Source organism: Micropterus dolomieu, linkage group LG13 (genome assembly GCF_021292245.1).
Source record: "Micropterus dolomieu isolate WLL.071019.BEF.003 ecotype Adirondacks linkage group LG13, ASM2129224v1, whole genome shotgun sequence".
Lineage (NCBI taxonomy): Eukaryota > Metazoa > Chordata > Actinopteri > Centrarchiformes > Centrarchidae > Micropterus > Micropterus dolomieu.
In genome coordinates, this window is record NC_060162.1 from 26,145,973 (window position 1) to 26,165,303 (window position 19,331).

General features: G+C 41.1%; 2 protein-coding genes and 1 pseudogene across 2 annotated transcripts in view; 2 read left to right on the plus strand and 1 right to left on the minus strand.

The window, feature by feature from the left end:
* atp8b1 (ATPase phospholipid transporting 8B1) overlaps positions 1–2,839 on the minus strand; it is a 38,294-nt gene extending 35,455 nt beyond the window's left edge. Inside the window, exon 1 of the mRNA XM_046066070.1 lies at positions 2,576–2,839. The gene's annotated coding sequence lies outside the window, so the exon portion shown is untranslated. The remainder of the gene's footprint in view (positions 1–2,575) is intronic.
* A 4,901-nt stretch (positions 2,840–7,740) lies between these two features.
* txnl1 (thioredoxin-like 1) lies at positions 7,741–15,046 on the plus strand. The gene is made up of 8 exons (XM_046066071.1): positions 7,741–8,027; positions 9,428–9,524; positions 10,904–11,077; positions 11,469–11,591; positions 12,735–12,804; positions 12,956–13,128; positions 14,575–14,679; positions 14,780–15,046. The coding sequence occupies exons 1-8, from the start codon at positions 7,930–7,932 to the stop codon at positions 14,807–14,809; spliced, it is 870 nt and encodes a 289-aa protein (XP_045922027.1). The 5' UTR covers positions 7,741–7,929; the 3' UTR covers positions 14,810–15,046.
* A 531-nt stretch (positions 15,047–15,577) lies between these two features.
* On the plus strand, positions 15,578–19,002 carry LOC123982288 (annotated as a pseudogene).
* Positions 19,003–19,331: the final 329 nt, after the last annotated feature.

Genomic DNA, 19,331 nt, shown 5'->3' on the forward strand with positions numbered 1-19,331 from the left:
TGAAGTCGAGTTCTGCTCGTGAAAATGGACCTGACTTTTGACAATTGAAGTAATAAGAGCAAATGCTATCACAGCGCACAACCCTGAGGTTCTCTAGATTTGCTTTTGCCTTTGTTGACTTTTCTTATCTCAGTCTAAAGCCAGTCGCACACTAACATCATCTTCTATGTAGTCAGTTGAATTTGCCTCCTACTTTGCACATATGAGTGAGTGGGTTTCTCTTTTTCCTTTTTTTTTTTTTTAAACACTGGTATGTATTTAATCGGGTCTCTTAACATTCTCATGCCCTACTAACAAAACAGAAATCTCTACCATACACCTTAATCTAGCCAGAGTACATGAATTCATTTGAAAAACTGAAAACCAAAACCCCTTAAAAACACTGAGCACCCCCTGGTCTAAGCGCTATGGAGTGCAAGCCATATAGCATAACATGCATCCCCAGATATATGCTGCCTAATATGTTACCATGGTGAAACATATTAGGGGGCCCAGGGACCCTATACAGACAGGGCCACATGAAAGACATAGCCTGCCTGATTGGTCAAATAAAAGGAACAAATTTTTTTGCGGGTCTTAAGCCCTTGATGGACGAATTATGTAGAATTTAAGGGGTTCATAGATTTCACCTTAATTTACACATTCATGCTCGTACAGCATCTCATCACTTCCTAGATAGGCTTTCACGTCAAATAGCACAGTGTCAAAGTTAAAGAATCTGGCATTCATCTCCAAGATTAGCCATGGAAGTTTCACAGTATTCCATTTTTGGTGCTGGTTAACATGACAAGAATCATGGCTCCAAGATTTAATGAATTTAAGACATTTTTGAGGAATACTTACTTTGTACAAAAGTCTTGTTAAGGATGTTCACACAGATCCTTAATAGAAACTGAGCTCCTTCAACAACATGTACAATAAAGAAACTTTCAAACTTCAACCTGCCAGGCCATCAGCATGGAAAATATACAGATGAAGATTTAAAACAGCTGCCATGATGTCTTTACCTCAGCTAAACCTTCAATCTATTTGCATTTCAAGTCACACTTCAAATCCTCAGACAAGGTCAACCATTTCCATAAGGAGGCAAACATTTCCCTAATCAAAAGACTCAAACTTGCTTCGTCTGCAGACGAGATTCGTTGCTTGTTTATGGAAAAACAAAAAAACACCCAGGCTGGTTGGACACATGCGTTCAGGATCTGACTCTGTGTTGACACACCACCTCAGAGTATGTAGGTGTGTTTTACAGCCGACCTGGAAGTCTTCCAGGCTTCTGTTTTCTGTCATAAATGTATGTTGTGATTAGTTAAATTGACACTGCACCCAGTATCATACATGTATCTCCCTCAGACCAAGAGGTGGCTGTAAAAAAAAGTTTGTAGTTTGCTTTTGAACAGAAAACAGCAGCTGTAATTGTTGTCAGTGTTGATTCATGTCAGTTAAAAAAGGCTATACTAGACAGGACAAACTGGGACTAATGTTTTCACAGCAGAAATAAAGTACTGGAAGTCCAAAGGATGGTTTGAGTGTTACATTTTTATGAATTTTTAATGGAGTTCTCAAACTCACAAAATTGATTTTGGGTGGAATGCCACTTTATTATTAAAAAAATAAATAAATAAATAAATAAATGGTGGCTCAAAGATAATTGAAATTATACTTCTTAGCAAAAATCCCATACATATGGAGCACCTGAAGGGTAAGGGTTAATTGTTTTTAGGTGGGACAAAACTAAGACTACTTCCGGAAATATCTATGCATTAATAATCAAATATGAAGTGCACCATAGACACTTTAGTCTACAAATGTCACCATTGTGACAGTGCCTCCAAACATTTTGGCCTTAGGGAACAGAGGAAAGACTACAAGAAAATTAAACAGGATTTTATGTAGCAGAAATTATATTCATGATATTATAAATATTTTTCTACTTTCTTATCCTGTTTTATCATCTTTAAACCCATTGTAGAGTGACTGCTAGTTTGGGAACCAGTGGTGGCAGATTTTGATGGCCTTCACTATTAAAGCCTATTTTTGTTTTTCGGTTTAATAGGCTGAGGTGGTCTTACCCCCGCCCGTGTAAAATATTGAACTCCAAGTCCCTTTCCAGCATAAATGTGTCCAGCCACCCACCCAGCCCACAGATGGTGAATGATGAACACTGAGAGTGGGGTTTTCCTGATCATTCTAATTAAAACAACGCTGTCCTCCCTTTCAAAGTAAACCTAAAGCGCAAAAACAAAGATCCTATACAGAGTATTACTTTTTGACAAATGATGTGTTTTGTCACCACGGTAAGACACAAGATTATCAGAAGAAAGAGAAAGTTTAATAGTAAAAGCCCAAAGTTTGTGTAACTTTGTGTTTTCGTCATATCTGACCTGTTGGGTCGTTATGAATTGGTGTGGTAATATATGAAGTCTCAAAATGAAGAGAGGAAAGGTGATTTGAGCAGCAGCCGCCCAGGTGATCTGCTGCTCTCGGGGTTTTTTAAATACTACTGAAGCTAAAAACTCAGAGCAAAACACGCAGACGCACACACAGGTAAATGTACATATCCAACTGGACTTACTCGTGTCCTTTGCAGATAGATAAAAAAAACGGTGAATCCTGTTTTCAGTCGGTGTCCGGGCGTTTTGTCACCGCACCATGTTGTCCTCTGCTTCCTGCTTGTAGAGAGCTCCGGCTGCGTCTCCCCGCCCTTCTTCCTCCGCTGTCTCACCTGCTCTGACCAAACCTGCAGGACCGGTCCGATTCGCCCAATAGCCTACTTTAACCAACAACAAAGGGCTCGTTAAAAACAACGCGTGGCATTATGGAACTCTGTACTGCGGAAGTGGGCAGTATGTCCTGGTCACGTGAGCACAGGTAAAGGCGTGTAATTGAATTCTTAATTAAACCAGGTGGTGGTTTACAGGGGAAATGCTGCCTGCCTGTTGCTGTCAAACATGTCCATTTTTGTTGTTTACCTAAATACTGTGTGTTAATCATTTGAGAAGAGCATTTGGGTTTAACGTGAAAATTATTTAACAGTGGGCTGATGCAAATATGCATATTATAATAATATATTATTTTAATGGATGTGTGTCACATATGTGATAAATAAGCCTTTGTCAAGGGAACTGCTGTAACAACAAGGCACACGAAATATAAAACATACTCTTATTAATATGATTTGTAAGAATAACATATATAATATAACTTTAAAAACCAGCTAAAATTGAACAAAACAAAAAATGATATAAAGTACACAATGTAGTGTAGCTGCAGTGCAGTGAGAGATAAAAGGCACTACAGAAACATTTAAGACATTCTCTGTTTTTCATATAACATTAATAACTTTAGTTTTAGTCAGTTGAATTGGGAGTTATGCATATGTGTGGTTTTTGCCTTTTTTATATACACAAAAAAAGTTGAACCATGAAGAGTCTAGATATTAATGCCACTTTTGGTGAGGTGGAATATAAAGCAGAATCAAGCAGGGCATTGAGAGGGAGTGTCAAGAGAAAAAGAATGCATTGCTTATTTGTAGTATTAAAGTGCATAGCCAACAAAGAAAAAAAATTAAACACCTTAGGTTACCTCATAATAATTACCAGATCAGGATCACGTAATTATGAGAAAAGTTAAAGTCTAACTTAGTTAAGCTATCAGTCATCACTTACCTACACTACAGGAAAAGTGGATAATAATTGCAGTTTTGGATTTGATCTGCTTTATTTCCTTCTTTGTATGAGACACTGGGAAATACTGATGTTACTTCATGAGGATGGCATCTGTGAAGGTTCTCAGTCATCCAGGTCAAAGTAATCCAATGAAGGTTGAGGTCAAGGGCAGATGGACTTCGTAGAAAAAACTAGAAGATATTTCGTCCCTAATCCAAGAGACTTCTTCACTTCTGACTGACTGGTAAGGAAACTCAGCTATTTAACCTCTCTGGGATCGTTAGCTAGGATCGTCGATACCACTGGTTCGTTAGTGCTCCTGGCTGTGGTAACGACAGTCGTTATGGTCGTTAGAACCACCCGTGGCCAAGTCTGAACAACCATCGTTGGTATCTTCACCTGAGCCCAAGTGGAAAAGTTTGTTCAGTTTCCTGGGAAGTGATGAAAGGACAGCATTGTAAGTGGGTGATAAGTGGTTGCGTAGACCCCCTCCTCTGTTCAGCGACGGCTTCTCATCCTGGGTGTAAATGGCTTCCTTGACACCTTTCAAACCATCCATCTTCTGTGCACATGGTGATCCTCAAATGAGTGTCCTTTGTCCTTCAGATGTAAGTAATGCAGAGTCTTGACCTGAGGAGTTAGCTTTGTGTTGAGCCATGCATTTGTGTAGCGGTTGCTTAGTTTCCCCAATGTACAGGTCTGTGCATTCCTCGCTGCATTGGATTGCATACACTAGATTGCTTTTCTTGTGTATGGGTGTGCGGTCTTTGGGGTGTACCAGTATCTGGTGTCTCAGGCAAAGTACTCCTGTGGTTCAAATCCTCTCAGGCCATACAATACATACAATGTTTTGTGGCAAGGACAATTATCTTCCTCCTACTGACTCTCCACAAGGGTGCCCCAAGGCTCGGTGCTAGGGCCCCTTCTCTTCTCAATTTACACCACCTCACTGGGGCCGATCATTCACTGGCATGGCTTCTCTTACCACTGCTACGCAGATGATACACAACTCTACCCAGCCTTCCCGCCAGACGACCCCACCGTCTCGGCGCGGATCACGGACTGTCTCTCGGATATATCTACATGGATGAAGGCTTGCTACCTTCAACTAAACCTCTCGAAGACTGAACTCTTGGTCATTCCAGCCAAGCAATCTTTCTACAAATTGACTCCTCAACCATCACTCCAACCAGGGTGGTGAGAAACTTGGCTGCCATGATTGATAACCAGCTGTCCTTTTCAGACCATGTTGCTGATGACTCTCGGTCGTGGTGCTTTGCTCTATACAACATAAGAAAAATCAGGATCTACCTTACTCAGTATGCCATCCAGCTACTGGTACAAGCCATCATTATCTCTCCCCACGCCTACTGCAATGCCCTCCAAGTCTTCCAGTCTGTGCGGTGAAACCCCTACAAATGGTTCAGAACGCAGCAGTGCATCTGGTAATTGATCAGCCCAAAAGGACTCATGTCACTCTATTACTCAGTGACCTCCACTAGCTACCTGTGGATTCCCAGATCAAATCAAGTCACTAATGCTGCATACAGAGTGTTTGCTGGGTCTGCACCCATCTACCTAAACTCCATAATACAAGCTTACGTTCCTTCTCGGCCACTGCGCTCCTCCAACGAACGCTGCCTGGCTCTGCCATCCCTACACACAAAGCAATCTCAGAACGAGTTTCCACATGCCATCTAATTTCAAGAAGCTCTTGAGAACTCATCTCTTCTGAGAACACTTCCTCTTATAACACTTCTAACTCCTAACCTCTAATATGCACTTCCTTTGCTCTTCTTCTTCTTCTTCTTCTATCCCCTACAATTCTCTTGTATTGATTGCACTTTTTTCTTAACTCTTACTTCTTTCCCTAGGTATTTATGCCATTGACACCATATGTGCTATTAGCTCTTACTAGTTTTAATTGCTGCCCTTACTAACCAGGCATTTTAGTGACCAGACATGCCCGTTTTCAGGGGACAGTCCCAGGTTTTGGTGACCTGTCCCCGTCTGGAAATGTCCCAGTTTTTAACTGTGTGTTAATCACAGACTGTATGTGTTAACAGACTTGAAATCAGATTTTACATGGCCAGAAAGACTGGACAGCAGAGCAGACAGGTGTCGCATCAAAACGTGATCGTCCCCCGAAAACTGATTGCCGTCTGCGGGAGCGCAGGCAGCATGTTAAAGCTGTATCGCCCAGTCTCTTTACGTCTACAGCTGCTTTTATCAGGATCAAACAGACATATCTTGCAAACAAACATCACTTTATGTCCATAGCAAAGGTATGTCTTTGTGATACTTTTAACGGAATAATCTCAGTTGTGGCCAAATAAACTGTGCTTGCAGTTTATAGCGTAACCAGGCATGCCAGAAAGTGAGTGCAGTTTCTACTTATTGACTGTAAGGTTATTTCTGCCCTGAAATGACTTGATTATATTCATGAGGGTTATATTTGACAGATTATAACTCACCTAGTACTTTTTACCTCTTAAAATACCTTTAAATGGTAAAAAGTATTCTACTTGCCAGAAAGTGATTGCAGCCTCTACTTATTGACTGAAAGGTAGTTTCTGCCTCATAATGACTTGATTTCATTCAGAAGAGTTATATTTCACAGATTATAACCTGAAATTGCCCCCCTTTTTTTTTAATTTATGATAACATTATATTTTTGGAATGACATAAGCCGTGTTTTGACCAAAGGAACTATACCCCGGAAATAGGAACCTTTGGAGGAACTTACTGCGTTTCCACCGAAGGGACCAGGGTCTAAATTTAGTGGGGTCTTTATTTTACCCCCAAAAAGTTCCTGCTCGGGCGGTAGTACTTTTCGAAAGTACTCGTATTTTCAGGGGGTGGGACTTGCCTTGCAGTTCATTTCTGAATGGGCGAGTAGAGGTTACTGGCTTGAAATCGAGCATGTCGGGTGGTTTCTGCTACTGCTCCTCTCTTTTCCAACGTTGTTTGTCAACAGTCAAATAGCACTCAAGTCTCGCCAATGTCCGCCTGACTTCGGCATTAAATGTGTTGCTCGGAAATAGCAGCCAGTGTGCAGCGGTGTGTTTACAGCGAACAGCTGTTGGAGTTACGCTAAATACTGGGTCCAGAGTTGTTGTTTTAAGTTTTCATCGGTCAGAAAGTTTTTACACAGAGCTGAAGTCGGTCTCCCCCTCTGCTAAACAAGCGGAACAGCTGACTACAGCAGGTAATAAAGCTCGTTAAACATCCTGTTACTCCGACGCTCAGGCGGACTCAGACGTGAGTGCAGCCAGCTGATCTGCAAGTCTTGTGGGCTGGAAATGTTTTAACAACCTTCCAAACTGTCGCGATTTTATGTTTGTGTTGCTTTCTCTGTGCTGGAGTTATTTTATGAACGGCTTTATCCAGTTTGTTATTAAATTTGTAATGATCTTTATCGTGTGTCTCTTCATTAGACTCCCACACAAAAAAGCTGTTTTTAATGGTCAAGCGTACAGGCCGACAGCCTACGTCAGCTGATTAATTTGCCTAATCTTCGCAGGTCTTTAGACCATGGTGGAAACGCACACAACAGTGGGCTGAAGGAACCTTTTGGTTCCTTCAAAAGAGATCCGGGACTAAAAAGTCCCGGGTACTTTTGGTCGAAATACGGCTACTGACCACCAAACCAAAAATGTCCCTGGTTTTCATTTTAGAAAACTGGTCACCTTAAGGTATTGTCAATTGTAGATCTTGTGCTGTATTGATGCTTTGTTGATGCTTGTATGTTGTTCTTCAAATGTAAGTCCCTTTGGATAAAAGTGTCTGCCAAATGAGTAAATGTAATGTAATGTAAATGTAAAAAGATGATGAAGAAGTCTTTTCTTTATAGAATTAGGCACACTGGGAATGAAAATCAGGGGTGCTACAAAAAGAGAGATATGGGGAAATAAAAAATTTCCATAAAGCAACATCTAGGCTACATCGCAAAATGACCAAACAGGAATGGGGATAGTTCTACTACACCGGTGGGAGGCAGCAATGCACTAAACAGTGCCGAGTCTGCCGGAAAGAAAGAAGACGAAGAACCCGCCTTTCCTGTTGTCTGTTGACCAATCAGGAGCTCACATCCTAAAGCAACTCTCTGTACATGTAGTGTGGCCCAGAAACAGGACAGCTAGTTAGCTAATATAGTGACAGAAAGCTAAAAACACAACACGTTGTATTTATTAAGTTGCCCATTTTACTATCCTGAACATCACCGGGGTAACTAGCGTACATCTCAGCTGGAAACTGTACCATGGTGGGTGTTAAAGTGATCGGGAGTGACCCGGACTTCCAGCCGGAGCTAGCGGCCGCCGGTTCCAGGCTTGCCGTAGTGAAGTTCACAATGGCTGGGTAAGCTTACTAAACGGACTTCGGGGCATAGCACATTAGCCTCTGCTTTCAGCATGAGACAGGAAAACGTTCAGAGCTCGTCGGCTAAGTGTTCTGGGGGAGGTGACACGGAGTTGAAAATCTGAGAGGATTTCATCGTTGGGAAAGCAAAGTTAGCATGCTATCATTAGCAGGTGTTAGCTAACTAGCTGTGTTGCTTACAATGACAAAGCAGTATTACAGTAACTTGGCTGCTGAGGTGTCGTAATGAAGTGCTGGTTGATTAAGTGGAGAGTGGGCTGTCGCCTCCAGTCTGAGATCGTCACCAGCTAAAAGCAGCAACTTTACTTAGTATAAATGTAAAGTAAAAGGTCTGTCGTATTTTACTCTTCTGTGTAGCCAGTCCTTATAATGTTGTATTTACACTTGTAAATACCGGCTTAGTACATATCTTGATGGTCCAGGTATTTAAAAAAATATTGGATCCTTATCAAAAATGTTTGTTCATGTTCTGTGTCAATGTAAATATCCAGTCTTGGTCGAGCTAAAACCAGTATTTTTTTGTGTAATAAATAATGTCCATAGCATGTCATGCACTAAAAGCTGGAAGGATGGCATATACATGGTCAGATTCTTAGTTTTGTTTCTTGTCTTTTACCTGATGTACAGCAAAACTACCTTACTCTGTACACCATCCAGCTTCTGGTTCAGGCCATGGTTTTCTCTAACCGCAGCTATTGCAATGCCCTCCAAGTGGGACTTCCAGCTTGTGTGTCCCCTACAAATGGTTCAGAACGCAGCAGCACGTCTGGTTTTTGATCAGCTCAAAAGGACTCATGTCACTCCATTACTCAGTGACCTCCACTGGCTACCTGTGGCCCGCAAAATCAAATTCAAGTCACTAATGTTTGCATACAGAGTGACTACTGGGTCTCCACCCATCTAGCTAAACTCCATAAAACAAGCTTACGTTCCTTCTCGGCCACTGCTACTCTAGGGAACACTGTCTGGCTCTGCCATCGCTACACACAACGCAATGTCAGTCCCTGTTCTCATCTGTAACACCACAATGGTACAATTCTCCTGACAATTCTCTTGTATTGATTGCACTATTTATTAACTCACTTCTTCACCTAGGTATTTACCCTATTGATCTGTTACTAGTATTTATTGCTGCTGTTACTGGTATCTACTGTCACTTGTATATTTCTTATCTCTATTGATGTTTGTATGTTATTCCTCAAATGTAAGTTCGTCTGCCAAATGAGTTAAACTATTCAGTTCACTATGATATACAACAGAGGCATACTGAAAATCCTGACATTTGAGAACCTAACTAACCAATGTTTTGACTAATTGTTTCAGCTAACTACTTGACAGACCAGAGCGGATGACTTACAGGCTCTCTTCTGCCTCCTCAGGTGCCGGCCGTGTGTCAGAATAGCTCCAGCGTTCAACATGTTGAGTAACAAGTACCCGCTGGTCGTCTTCCTTGAAGTAGATGTTCATGTCTGTCAGGTAAGTCTGATCTGCCACATTCACCACATGGTTTCCCCAACACAGCAAGAAGAACGATTCAAGAGGAACAATTAGTTGCTGAGTCACTTTCCTCTGAAAACACGTTTATAATGTTGTGATTTTCTGATTATTTGTGCACTGTTAGGCCAGAGCTTAAGTCAGGTCTGAGAACTTTACCTATTTAAACCAATGACATCCGGGTTTTGTTTCTTCTAGTGGTGAAGTAATATTTCTCCTTCTTGCAGCAAATATTTACCTGACAAGCGTCACTCACTTAATGTGATCAAAACAAGCTGCACTAGAAAAGTCAAAAGGGGAACACTGTCATTGAAAGTGTGCTTTTTTTCTAATGTAACTCTTTTTTTTCTTTTTCAGAGATTCATATAATTTTGTTAATAAGGTAACTGGTGGACCAAACTTCCCCCAGAAGTCTGTGTAGTCTGGAGGAAGTAGAGTTTCTGAAGGATTAGGCTGGCGTTATTCAATATTTTTCTTATTGTCAACAAATCCCATGTAAAGACTAAAACCAACGATGTGGTAGTTGGTAGTGATGAGAATTACGACTCTTAGTGTTTATCAGCACTAAATCAATCGTATTTAGTGCTTTAGACCTAATGTCAATGATCTGCACTGTAAACATTACATAAGGTCAACTGTACGATTGTACTGTATTGTAATCTTAAAGACATGTTCCACATTGAGTTGATACGGGACACACCTTTGTTCCATATTTTTCAGAAGTAAGGAGAGAAATATTACACGTTACAGGATTTGTATGATAGAAGGAAACCCTCCCTCTCTGTTGTTGGTCAGTCCGTCTGTCACGTTATGTTCCACTAACCAAACAGGAGCACAGGTGGCTCGTAGAAAAAGCGGTTTGCGGCTCTCTCTTTCTTGACTCACAAATATAAAGTAATGTCCTGACACAGCCGAGTGCTGAAGTTTTTAACAAATCTTAATCAAATGGGAGGAAATAGTGCTATTGTTGGGGACTATTTACAGCAGCGGATTAATAGATATGGTATTTCCAGCAGGATGGTGTATGTGTGTGACTCAGAAAAAAATGTGTGTGTGGGAACATGTCGCCCAGTGCACCACTGTGGCTCACTGCTGTGTTGTTAATAGTTTTTGGACAACAATAGAGCTCTGTGGCTCAGAGGAAGAAGATATATCAGGCTTTAAGTACACAGACAAAACTTCATGGTAACAATAATTTCTATGTTGGTGTTGGTCATAAAGACTTGATTGGCTGCTAAAACAGTGAATGTGACTGGTAAATAGGCTTTGAGAAAAATGTTGACCAAACCCATTAGTGTCTTTCTGGGTGTTGCAGACTAAGTCAAAGCAACAGACCATAACAAACCATCTGTTTCTCACAGGCGACAGCTGCAGCCAACAACATCTCCGCCACACCGACGTTCCTGTTCTTTAGGAACCGGGTTCGGGTGGATCAGTATCAGGGCGCGGACGCTGCGGGTCTGGAGGAGAAGATCAAACAGCACACAGAGAATGACCCAGGAAACAGCGAGGACTCAGACATTCCAAAGGGATACGTGAGTGGACAATGTCCTGACCCCTCTCCGTTGAAGGATTTCAGTTGTATGTGTGTAGGATTTAATAAAAAGTTTATACGTTGGCCGTCAACATTTCTCAGATAGTCCCCATTCTCTTGCATTTTTTATATATTACTCTTGAAGCTGCAGTCCTGATGGGAACATCCTCAGCCCTTTGGAGTGTAAGAAATGGTATCTGACAGACAAAAAGAAAAGAAAACACACAGTATGTGTCATGAATTTAGAAACAGAAGAAAGTAATGAGTATGTATTGAGGATCCCACTTTTGTGACTCAGGAAGTTGCTTCAAAAGGACATGGATATATGTGAATGTTACAATAAGCCTGAAATAGACCTGGAAGTTTATTTTGTCTTCTTTGCTTGCTTTCAGATGGACCTCATGCCTTTTGTCAGCAAAGCCGGCTGTGAGTGCCTCAATGAGAGCGACGACTGCGGTTTCGATAACTGCTTAATCAAAGACTCCTCCTACCTGGAGTCTGACTGTGATGAACAGGTAGGAGCTGTTAACTTTAATGACCCTTCCCCACCTGAATGTGTGATCTTGCAATCACAGAATGAAGGGGAATGTAGTCAGTTTGGGCATTATTTGCATAATGTTTGGCAGATTGGAACAATGTTTGCATTGTTCATCGGTTACTCTATTTTCAACACAAAACAAAATCAGTCTACAAGAGAAATCATGCGATGGGATCACTCCTGGCATGACACACACACACAACATGATTACTCAGTAGTCATTACTACATTAATACATGAGTACTCAGCTCTTGTAGGCGTTCATTTTGATCTCAGCTACACACCTGTAAAGTTTCATGACTGCATCTTGCACAGATGTGACGCTATCACATTGACGAAGTACTGAAAACTGCTTCTGTGGTAGTTCCTGCTACAGTAGGTGTCTGCAGGACCACATTTTGCCGTGGTGACACACACGCACACACACACTCACAAGGTGAAAACAATACCAGCCACGCTGTCACAGCTGGTAACCAGCCAAAGGCCTCACAGATACTGTGTGTAACGACAAATGGGTTTTTTATTTCCCAAACAAGTTGTGTTCCTCCCGGCTTCATTTCAGTGAGACCACGGTCCGCTGCAACACACGGTCTTCAGGCGAAACAGTAGATGCTTTTTAAACCTTTACCGCGATACATTGCCACATCATCTAACAATACACTGCATTGGTCAATGACATGCATGAAATCAAACATGCTGGGTAAAATACTTTGTAACATGTAGCAAGAGGCATTCTTCTGAATTACTGCTTCTGTCAAAACTTTGAAGAGTTGTACAACCCTGCCTCGTAGGCAGATAAACATGTGGTGGCTTTAAACGGGACATTTGGTTCTTTGTCTTCTACGTGTAACCTTACTGCAACACACCCACTCCAATACAGACCCCGGTGTTGTTTTGCTGTAGTATTGTTAGGGCTGGTGTCTTTATACAGTATCTTTTGGATCTGCAGTGATCATTCGGTTATTTTGTTCAACATAACCTTGTTTGCCTGTTTAGCTTACTTAGGACAAACTTTACATTTCAGCCGCTTGGTAGCTGATTGTTCTTTCTGCGTTTACCTGTCTCATGAGATTTGTTGATAATTTGTCTAATATGCAACTGTCCTTTAAATATTATCTAGTTGCTGATAACTATCGCCTTCAACCAACCTGTGAAGCTCTTCTCTATGAAGCTACTGTCCTCAGACTTTGGTGAGGTTTATATGCTGCTCTACACTTCATTCATTTAAATCTCTCTGGAGGTGTTGCAGTGAAAACCATTTTCAGTTCCCTGATAAATAACACCTATCATTTTCTCCTGCTTTCCTTCCCTCCTTCATTTTTCCTTCCTTCTCTGTGAAAGCCCAAGCCCCTAAGGTGGTGAAGGTGTTCATCAATCTCCCTCAGTCGATGGGTTTTGACGACGCTGAGCGAAGTGAAGCCACTCAGGCTCTGGAGCTGACAGAGGAAGACTACAAAGAAGACGGTTTGATTCCTCTGCGCTACGTCAAGTTTCAGAACGTACAGAGTGTTACGGTAAGATCACCAACGTTCCTGCTGAAACATAGCCACGGTTTCCACAAAATGTCATTGAATTTGAAATATATTGAAATGCACTGGCTAATGGATTTCAGTCAAGGTGATCACATCAGCAGCAACAAGAGGCACCCAGTAGTCATCATTTCAAAATGTGTTTCATGTTTCAAGCAGCGAGCAGGACACCGGAGACCATATTTATCAAGCAGTTCAGAGTAGGAAGTCTGTTCTGACATATCTGCACAAATCAGAGGAGAGATATGTATTGATGAGAATGAGTTTATCAAAAGATTGTTGTGACACAGCGACAGGGAAGATGCAGCTTTGCAACAGTGAAGATTTGGGTCAGTTACAACCAACAGTGTCTGCAATAATAAATCTTGTACACCTAGATAAAGTACAGATTCATTAATTCCCCACCACTCGGTGTGAGGTGATCGAAAGAAGCTGCATTCACGCAAATTGTGAGGTTATTTATTCAATCAATCATTCATTCATTTCAATGTACTAATGGCATAACTATATTTAAGAGAGATGTTCATATTGTTCCAGTGTTTGTCAACACTGGCTGATATTACAGAAAAAATTTTGTTCCCTGTAAGGATACATAAACAGGAGGTGTAGTTAAAAGGTCAATGGAACGGTGGAAGAGACAACAAACTCCAGGTTTTCAGTGGAAACGTGTCCTTAGCAATGTTTACATCATCACTGTGCGTAATATGCACATCCAAGATCGATGGAGCGGCACCGATACGTACATTGTAAAATGATGTGATTGGATAGAGCTGACTGATATGTCGTACAGCTGAATCAAATGATCTACTTCAATATATATTCTTATATAATGCTAACAGGGGCCATTCTGTAGTACTTCTACATTTTCTACTTGCATTTTTATAATGCATGACTTTTACTTGTAATCAGTGTTGGGCAAGCTAATCAGGAATTGTAATAAGGAACTTTTTACATAATCATACACATACATAATAATATTACTTATTTACTGAATATTAAAAATATATAGTGACATTACTTGTTACCTTACTATATTGCTTTATAGCCCCATCCCTTCATAAAAAGTGATTGACAGCTCATTTTAGAAATGTCTTCACTTTACTGGAATAATTAACCTCATGAATCAACGATCAGACAAACTGAAAATACTGCAGCCTTTCAAATCAGATGATGCTGTCCAGTAGCCTATACACTATTTATATATTAAAATAAACAAAGCAATCACACCTGAATTTTTAGCTACTGTTTTGCTGCTCATGCATTTATAAGAGCAGTATTCAGTGTTTACAAAACGTTCCTTAACACCACTCCCTCCTGGCGAGTGCATGCTTCACTGGCAGTAACGGAACCATCTAGTGGTGAAAAAACCCCACAGGTTTATCTGGTTTGGGATGTTTATTGAAGGTATTTGCCTTTTTCTTGTCTTACCAGTTGTTTGTCAAGTCGAACCAAGGAGACGAGGAGACGACAAAAATCAACTACCTGACATTCATAGGCACTCCAGTACAGGCCACCAACATGAACGACTTCAAGAGGGTACGGACCAGACACAGCCACCTGGGTTCATTCATGTTCAGGGTTCTTTGTGAGTGTCTTAGTACTTATGAATGACAAGTTTCATTTTGTTGTCATGTAGGTTGTGGGAAAGAAAGGAGAGAGTCACTGAGCAGGAGAACCAAGGGGAAGATGAGAAGAAGAGGAAGAGGAGGCTGCAGATACATCCAAGGACTTTCCCTCTGCCAAAGCTCCACATACTCTACTGTCACACACACACTCGGCCTCCAGCTGACCTCCTCAAGCTCTTAATGGATTCTCCGTCTGTGGAGACTCGCTCTATAAATGATTTGTATTGTAATTCTGAGGAAAATCACTGTAAATAAAACACAATCCTTTTTCAAAGGCATGTGCGTTGTGTCTGCTCTGTGTGGGAACTACAGTAGGTGGAGGAGTAGTAGTACTAGCAGCAGTGGGTGCTTTCAATTGTAGTATTGCAACACAGGCAGCAGTAGCAGCGTCAGTTAGAAGTGTAACAAGTTTATTTGAGTATGAGCACACATTCAATGCCGCAGTTGCATTTTTCCATGGCATGACCATCCTGGGTGGTGCTTACGCCTCTGTACAGAGGTGTGAAGCAGAGAAAACACTGTATAGGAGAAATACAACTGGGTGAGGAACAGCCAAACTCAGCCAACAAGGTGTTTGCTGAACACAGTTCACTGTCAAAAGGCAAGACTGAGCTCAGCAACAAGACACAAGGTAGTTATACTGCATCAGCAAGGTCTCTGCCAGGCAGTCATTTCAAAGCAGACAGGGGTTTCCAGATGTTCTGTCCAGGCTCTTTTGAAGAAGTACAAAGAAACAGGCAACACTGACCAAAAAACTTGCTGCAGCAGATGAAATACACATCACGCTTACTTCCGTTCGCAGTCGGAAGATGTCCAGCAGTGCCATCAGCTCAGAACAGTGGGACTCCGGTACACCCATCTTCTGCCCGGAAAGGTCTGGTCAGAAGCTGCTTTTCCCCAAACAGAGATGGGGATTTGGTCAGAATGAATGGTCTCCTCCTGGTACTGAGCAGTACTCATTATACAGTACCAGCAGGTATTTGAAATGTAATGTAGGCTACAGTCTAATACACAGTCAGATTCCACTATATCGTCGATGGTAAACAATTAATGGATATAACTGAATTAAACTATATGGTGTTAACTTGATGACACTCTCAGTCTTCTCTGACTCATACTTCTTTTCAGGGTCCTGCCTGGAAAAGGGATGGAACAATAAAAAGTTGTGGCTACAACCCCGGCGTGGGTCCTTGAACCACTGGTGGTAGATTTAGAGTTACGAGCCACGGTGTTGCAATATGCAAATGGATGTAAAACTTTAGGTTGAGTTGTAGACCATTTAGTTAGCTGTAGAGTGGGCTGAACAAGCCAAACCTAACAGAGCTCTCAGTTGTAGCCACTCTGGTCTATACAGACAAAAGATGTGTCATATAAAGCAATCAGGAAGCAGAAGCAGCATTCTCGTCCTCCTCCTCCATATGAGGGACTAAAAATGACATATCTATAAATGAATAAATAAATAAAGAAATGCAGAAATAAATAATTAAATGCAGAAAGAAATTAAAATTAAATTAAATTTTGGTCATTAAAAAAGGCTAACTTTGCATTTGACAGCTCGAGGTATAGTAGTTTTTGATCTGGACCAGGTCCAATGTGGTCTACGTGCAAAAAAGGCAGTGAAATCGCCCTTCACAAAGAAAACAAAGGTTCCACAAATCTGAAACTGTGTTTTTTCAAGAAACCTTAGCCTGTGTGGAATAATCTTGTCCAGATTGGACAGCTCTAATGGTCTAATGTGGATTACATGCAAAAAAGGAGATAAATAGCCATTTACAGTATTTTCACAAATAGAACAAACGTTTCACAAATCTGAAACCCTAGCCTCTGCGGATCAATTTAGTCCAGATTTGACAGCTCTAGACTGTGGTTTTTGATCTGGACCTGGTCTAATGGTCTACATGCAAAAGAAATAAATACATTCACATAAATGAATTAATAAATACAATGGACATTTAAATGATAACGTAAATAAATAGGAAGCAGATTAAAACAGAAATATCAATTTATATAGTTCACATTTTAAGATTTTTTTACATCATAAATGGCATACTAATTTATTTATTGAGTAATTTATTTATTTACTTTTGATTTTGGCAGTTTCGTTGCAGAATTTCAGCTGGAAAAGGAAAAACTCTGCTGTTCGATCTGTCTGGAGCTACTGAAGAATCCAGTGACTATTCCCTGTGGGCACAACTACTGCATGCGTTGTATTAGAAGCCACTCGGATGAAGAGGATCAGAAAGAAATCCACAGCTGTCCTCAGTGCAGACCTCTCATACTGTGAGCAGCACCTCCAGCCTCACTATGAATCCCCCGCCTTTGAAAAACACAAGCTGGTGGAGTCCTCCAAGAAGCTCCAGGAGAACATCTGCTCTCGCCACAATGAGGTGATGAAGATTTTCTGCCGTACTGATCAGCAGTGTATCTGTTATCTGTGCTCCATGGACGAACATAAAGGCCACGACACAGTCTCAGCTGCTGCAGAAATGACTAAGAGGCAGAGAGAGCTCGAGGTGAGTCAGCAAAAGATCCAGCAGAGAATCCAGGACAGAGAGAAAGAAGTGAAGGTGCTTCAACAGGAAGTAGAGGCTATCAATCACTCTGCTGATAAAGCAGTGAAGAACAGTGAGAAGATCTTCAATGATGTGAAGCAGCAGATCACATCTCGTCAAAATGCTGAAGTGACTCGTGTCAACGAGCTTCAGGAGAAGATGGAGCAGGAGATAGCTGAGGTGAGGAGGAAAGATGCTGAGCTGGAGCGGCTCTTACACACAGAGGACTACGCCCAGGTTCTATTACACCTTCTTGTCACGCCTTTGTGTAGCTATACCCAGCATCAATATCTGTCCTCTGAGCTACAGTGAGGATGTGACAGCAGCTGTGGCAGAGGTCAGAGACAAACTAGAAGACATTCTTAGTGAGGAATGGTGCGAGATCTCACTGACAAAGACTGAAGAAGATGGTTTCCTGCCACAGGCAGAGCCCAAGACCAGAGCTGAATTCCTCAAATATTCATGTCAAATCACACTGGATCCAAACTCAGCACACAGATGTATGAGCTTTGAGGGTAGCACAAAGGCAAGATGTGAATATAATAACTATCCAAAACTTTGTAACCACCCAGATAGATTTACTTACCGGTGTCAGGTTTTGTGTAGAGAAAGTCTGACTGGACGTTGTTAATGGGAGGTGGATTTGAACAGAGAGTGGGATAAGGAAGTTTTTGTAGCAGTTGCATACTAAGAAATTAGCAGAGCAGGAAGAGAAAGTGTAGTTGGACACAGTGAGCAGTCTTGGGCATTACAGTGTTTTTTGTGGTGGTTATGAATTCAGACATAACAACATCAGAACCTCCATCTCAGGCCCCCAGTCCTCCAAAATAGGAGTGTACCTGGATCACATGGCAGGCGTTCTGTGCTTCTACAGGGTCTCTGAAACCATGACTCTCCTCCACAGAGTCCAGACCACATTCAGCCGGCCACTCTGTCCTGGACTTGGTTTGCATACCGATGGAGCCTCTGCTGGAATCTGCAAACCTTTTCTGTATGTAGTGCTCTGTCTTTTTTCAGCTATGGTGGTTATCATGCCCATAATGACAAGTGAGGTTTATTCTTCATCTTTTTAAATATTTTGTTAACTATTATTTAGATTAAAATATTTGTAAAAGTAAACGATTGCAAAAAGAAAACTTAAATGTGACAAAAGAAAGATCTTTTAAAAAGTAAAGAAAAAAGAAAAATTGATTTATTTGGGGATATTTCTTGTTTTTAATCTGTTTAAGTTGTAAACTTGTGTGAGCCTATGTGAGGATGAGATTTAAAATATCATATCTTTAGCAATAAATAAACACAGTGCAAATGGTTAAAATGGACTAGATGTACAGAAAAACTTTGATTAATAATAAAATGGAGTAAATTATTATAAATAAAATGAATGAACATGTGCACATTTAAAGTTTTCATCCTCTTAATCAGGCCATGCTTTTTCCAGAGCAGCTTAAATTGTATTTAGCACTTTCTTGTTGTGACTTTATCTGCACCACGCTACGTTTCCTTTCTGCTTTTCTCCCAAAAGTTTGATGTGAAAGTGTGCAACACATTGCGGCTGCTTGAAAATGCTTTTTTTTTTAAATGAATGATTTTTCTTTTTAATGGCTGTTTGTTCGGTTCTCAGGATGCCACGTAGGTTTCCACAGTCATGTGACAAGGGCCAGCTGAATATGTCAGGGCTGTAAGGTTTTCTCTCTGTCTCCTCCCTCTACAGAGCCAGGCATGCTGTTTCAGGCTCTCGTTAATTCAGTCCATATCGAAGCGCATTACTTAGCAGAGGTTTACTGTACATCAGAATTAACATCCTGGTTAGATGTTTGATGTTTCTCAGGGCTGTCTAAAATCTGTGCATGTCCTTTTTTTTTTTTACACTATGACCCTGCTGCACACAAGACAGTCGAAACAATTCCACTAAAAAATGTATTGCACATAATGTGTAATTTAATAACAGCAATGAAGCTTAAGACATGGGATCAATGAATAATAATCTCTGATTGTATTGGTTACTCTGCAG

Excerpts from the sequence above, each read along its gene's own strand:
- txnl1 (XM_046066071.1), top strand. The coding sequence starts at position 7,930 with ATGGTGGGTGTTAAAGTGATCGGGAGTGACCCGGACTTCCAGCCGGAG. Across the intron at positions 8,028-9,427 it reads GTGAAGTTCACAATGGCTGG|GTGCCGGCCGTGTGTCAGAA; the intron begins GTAAGCTTACTA and ends CTGCCTCCTCAG. Across the intron at positions 14,680-14,779 it reads ACATGAACGACTTCAAGAGG|GTTGTGGGAAAGAAAGGAGA; the intron begins GTACGGACCAGA and ends GTTGTCATGTAG.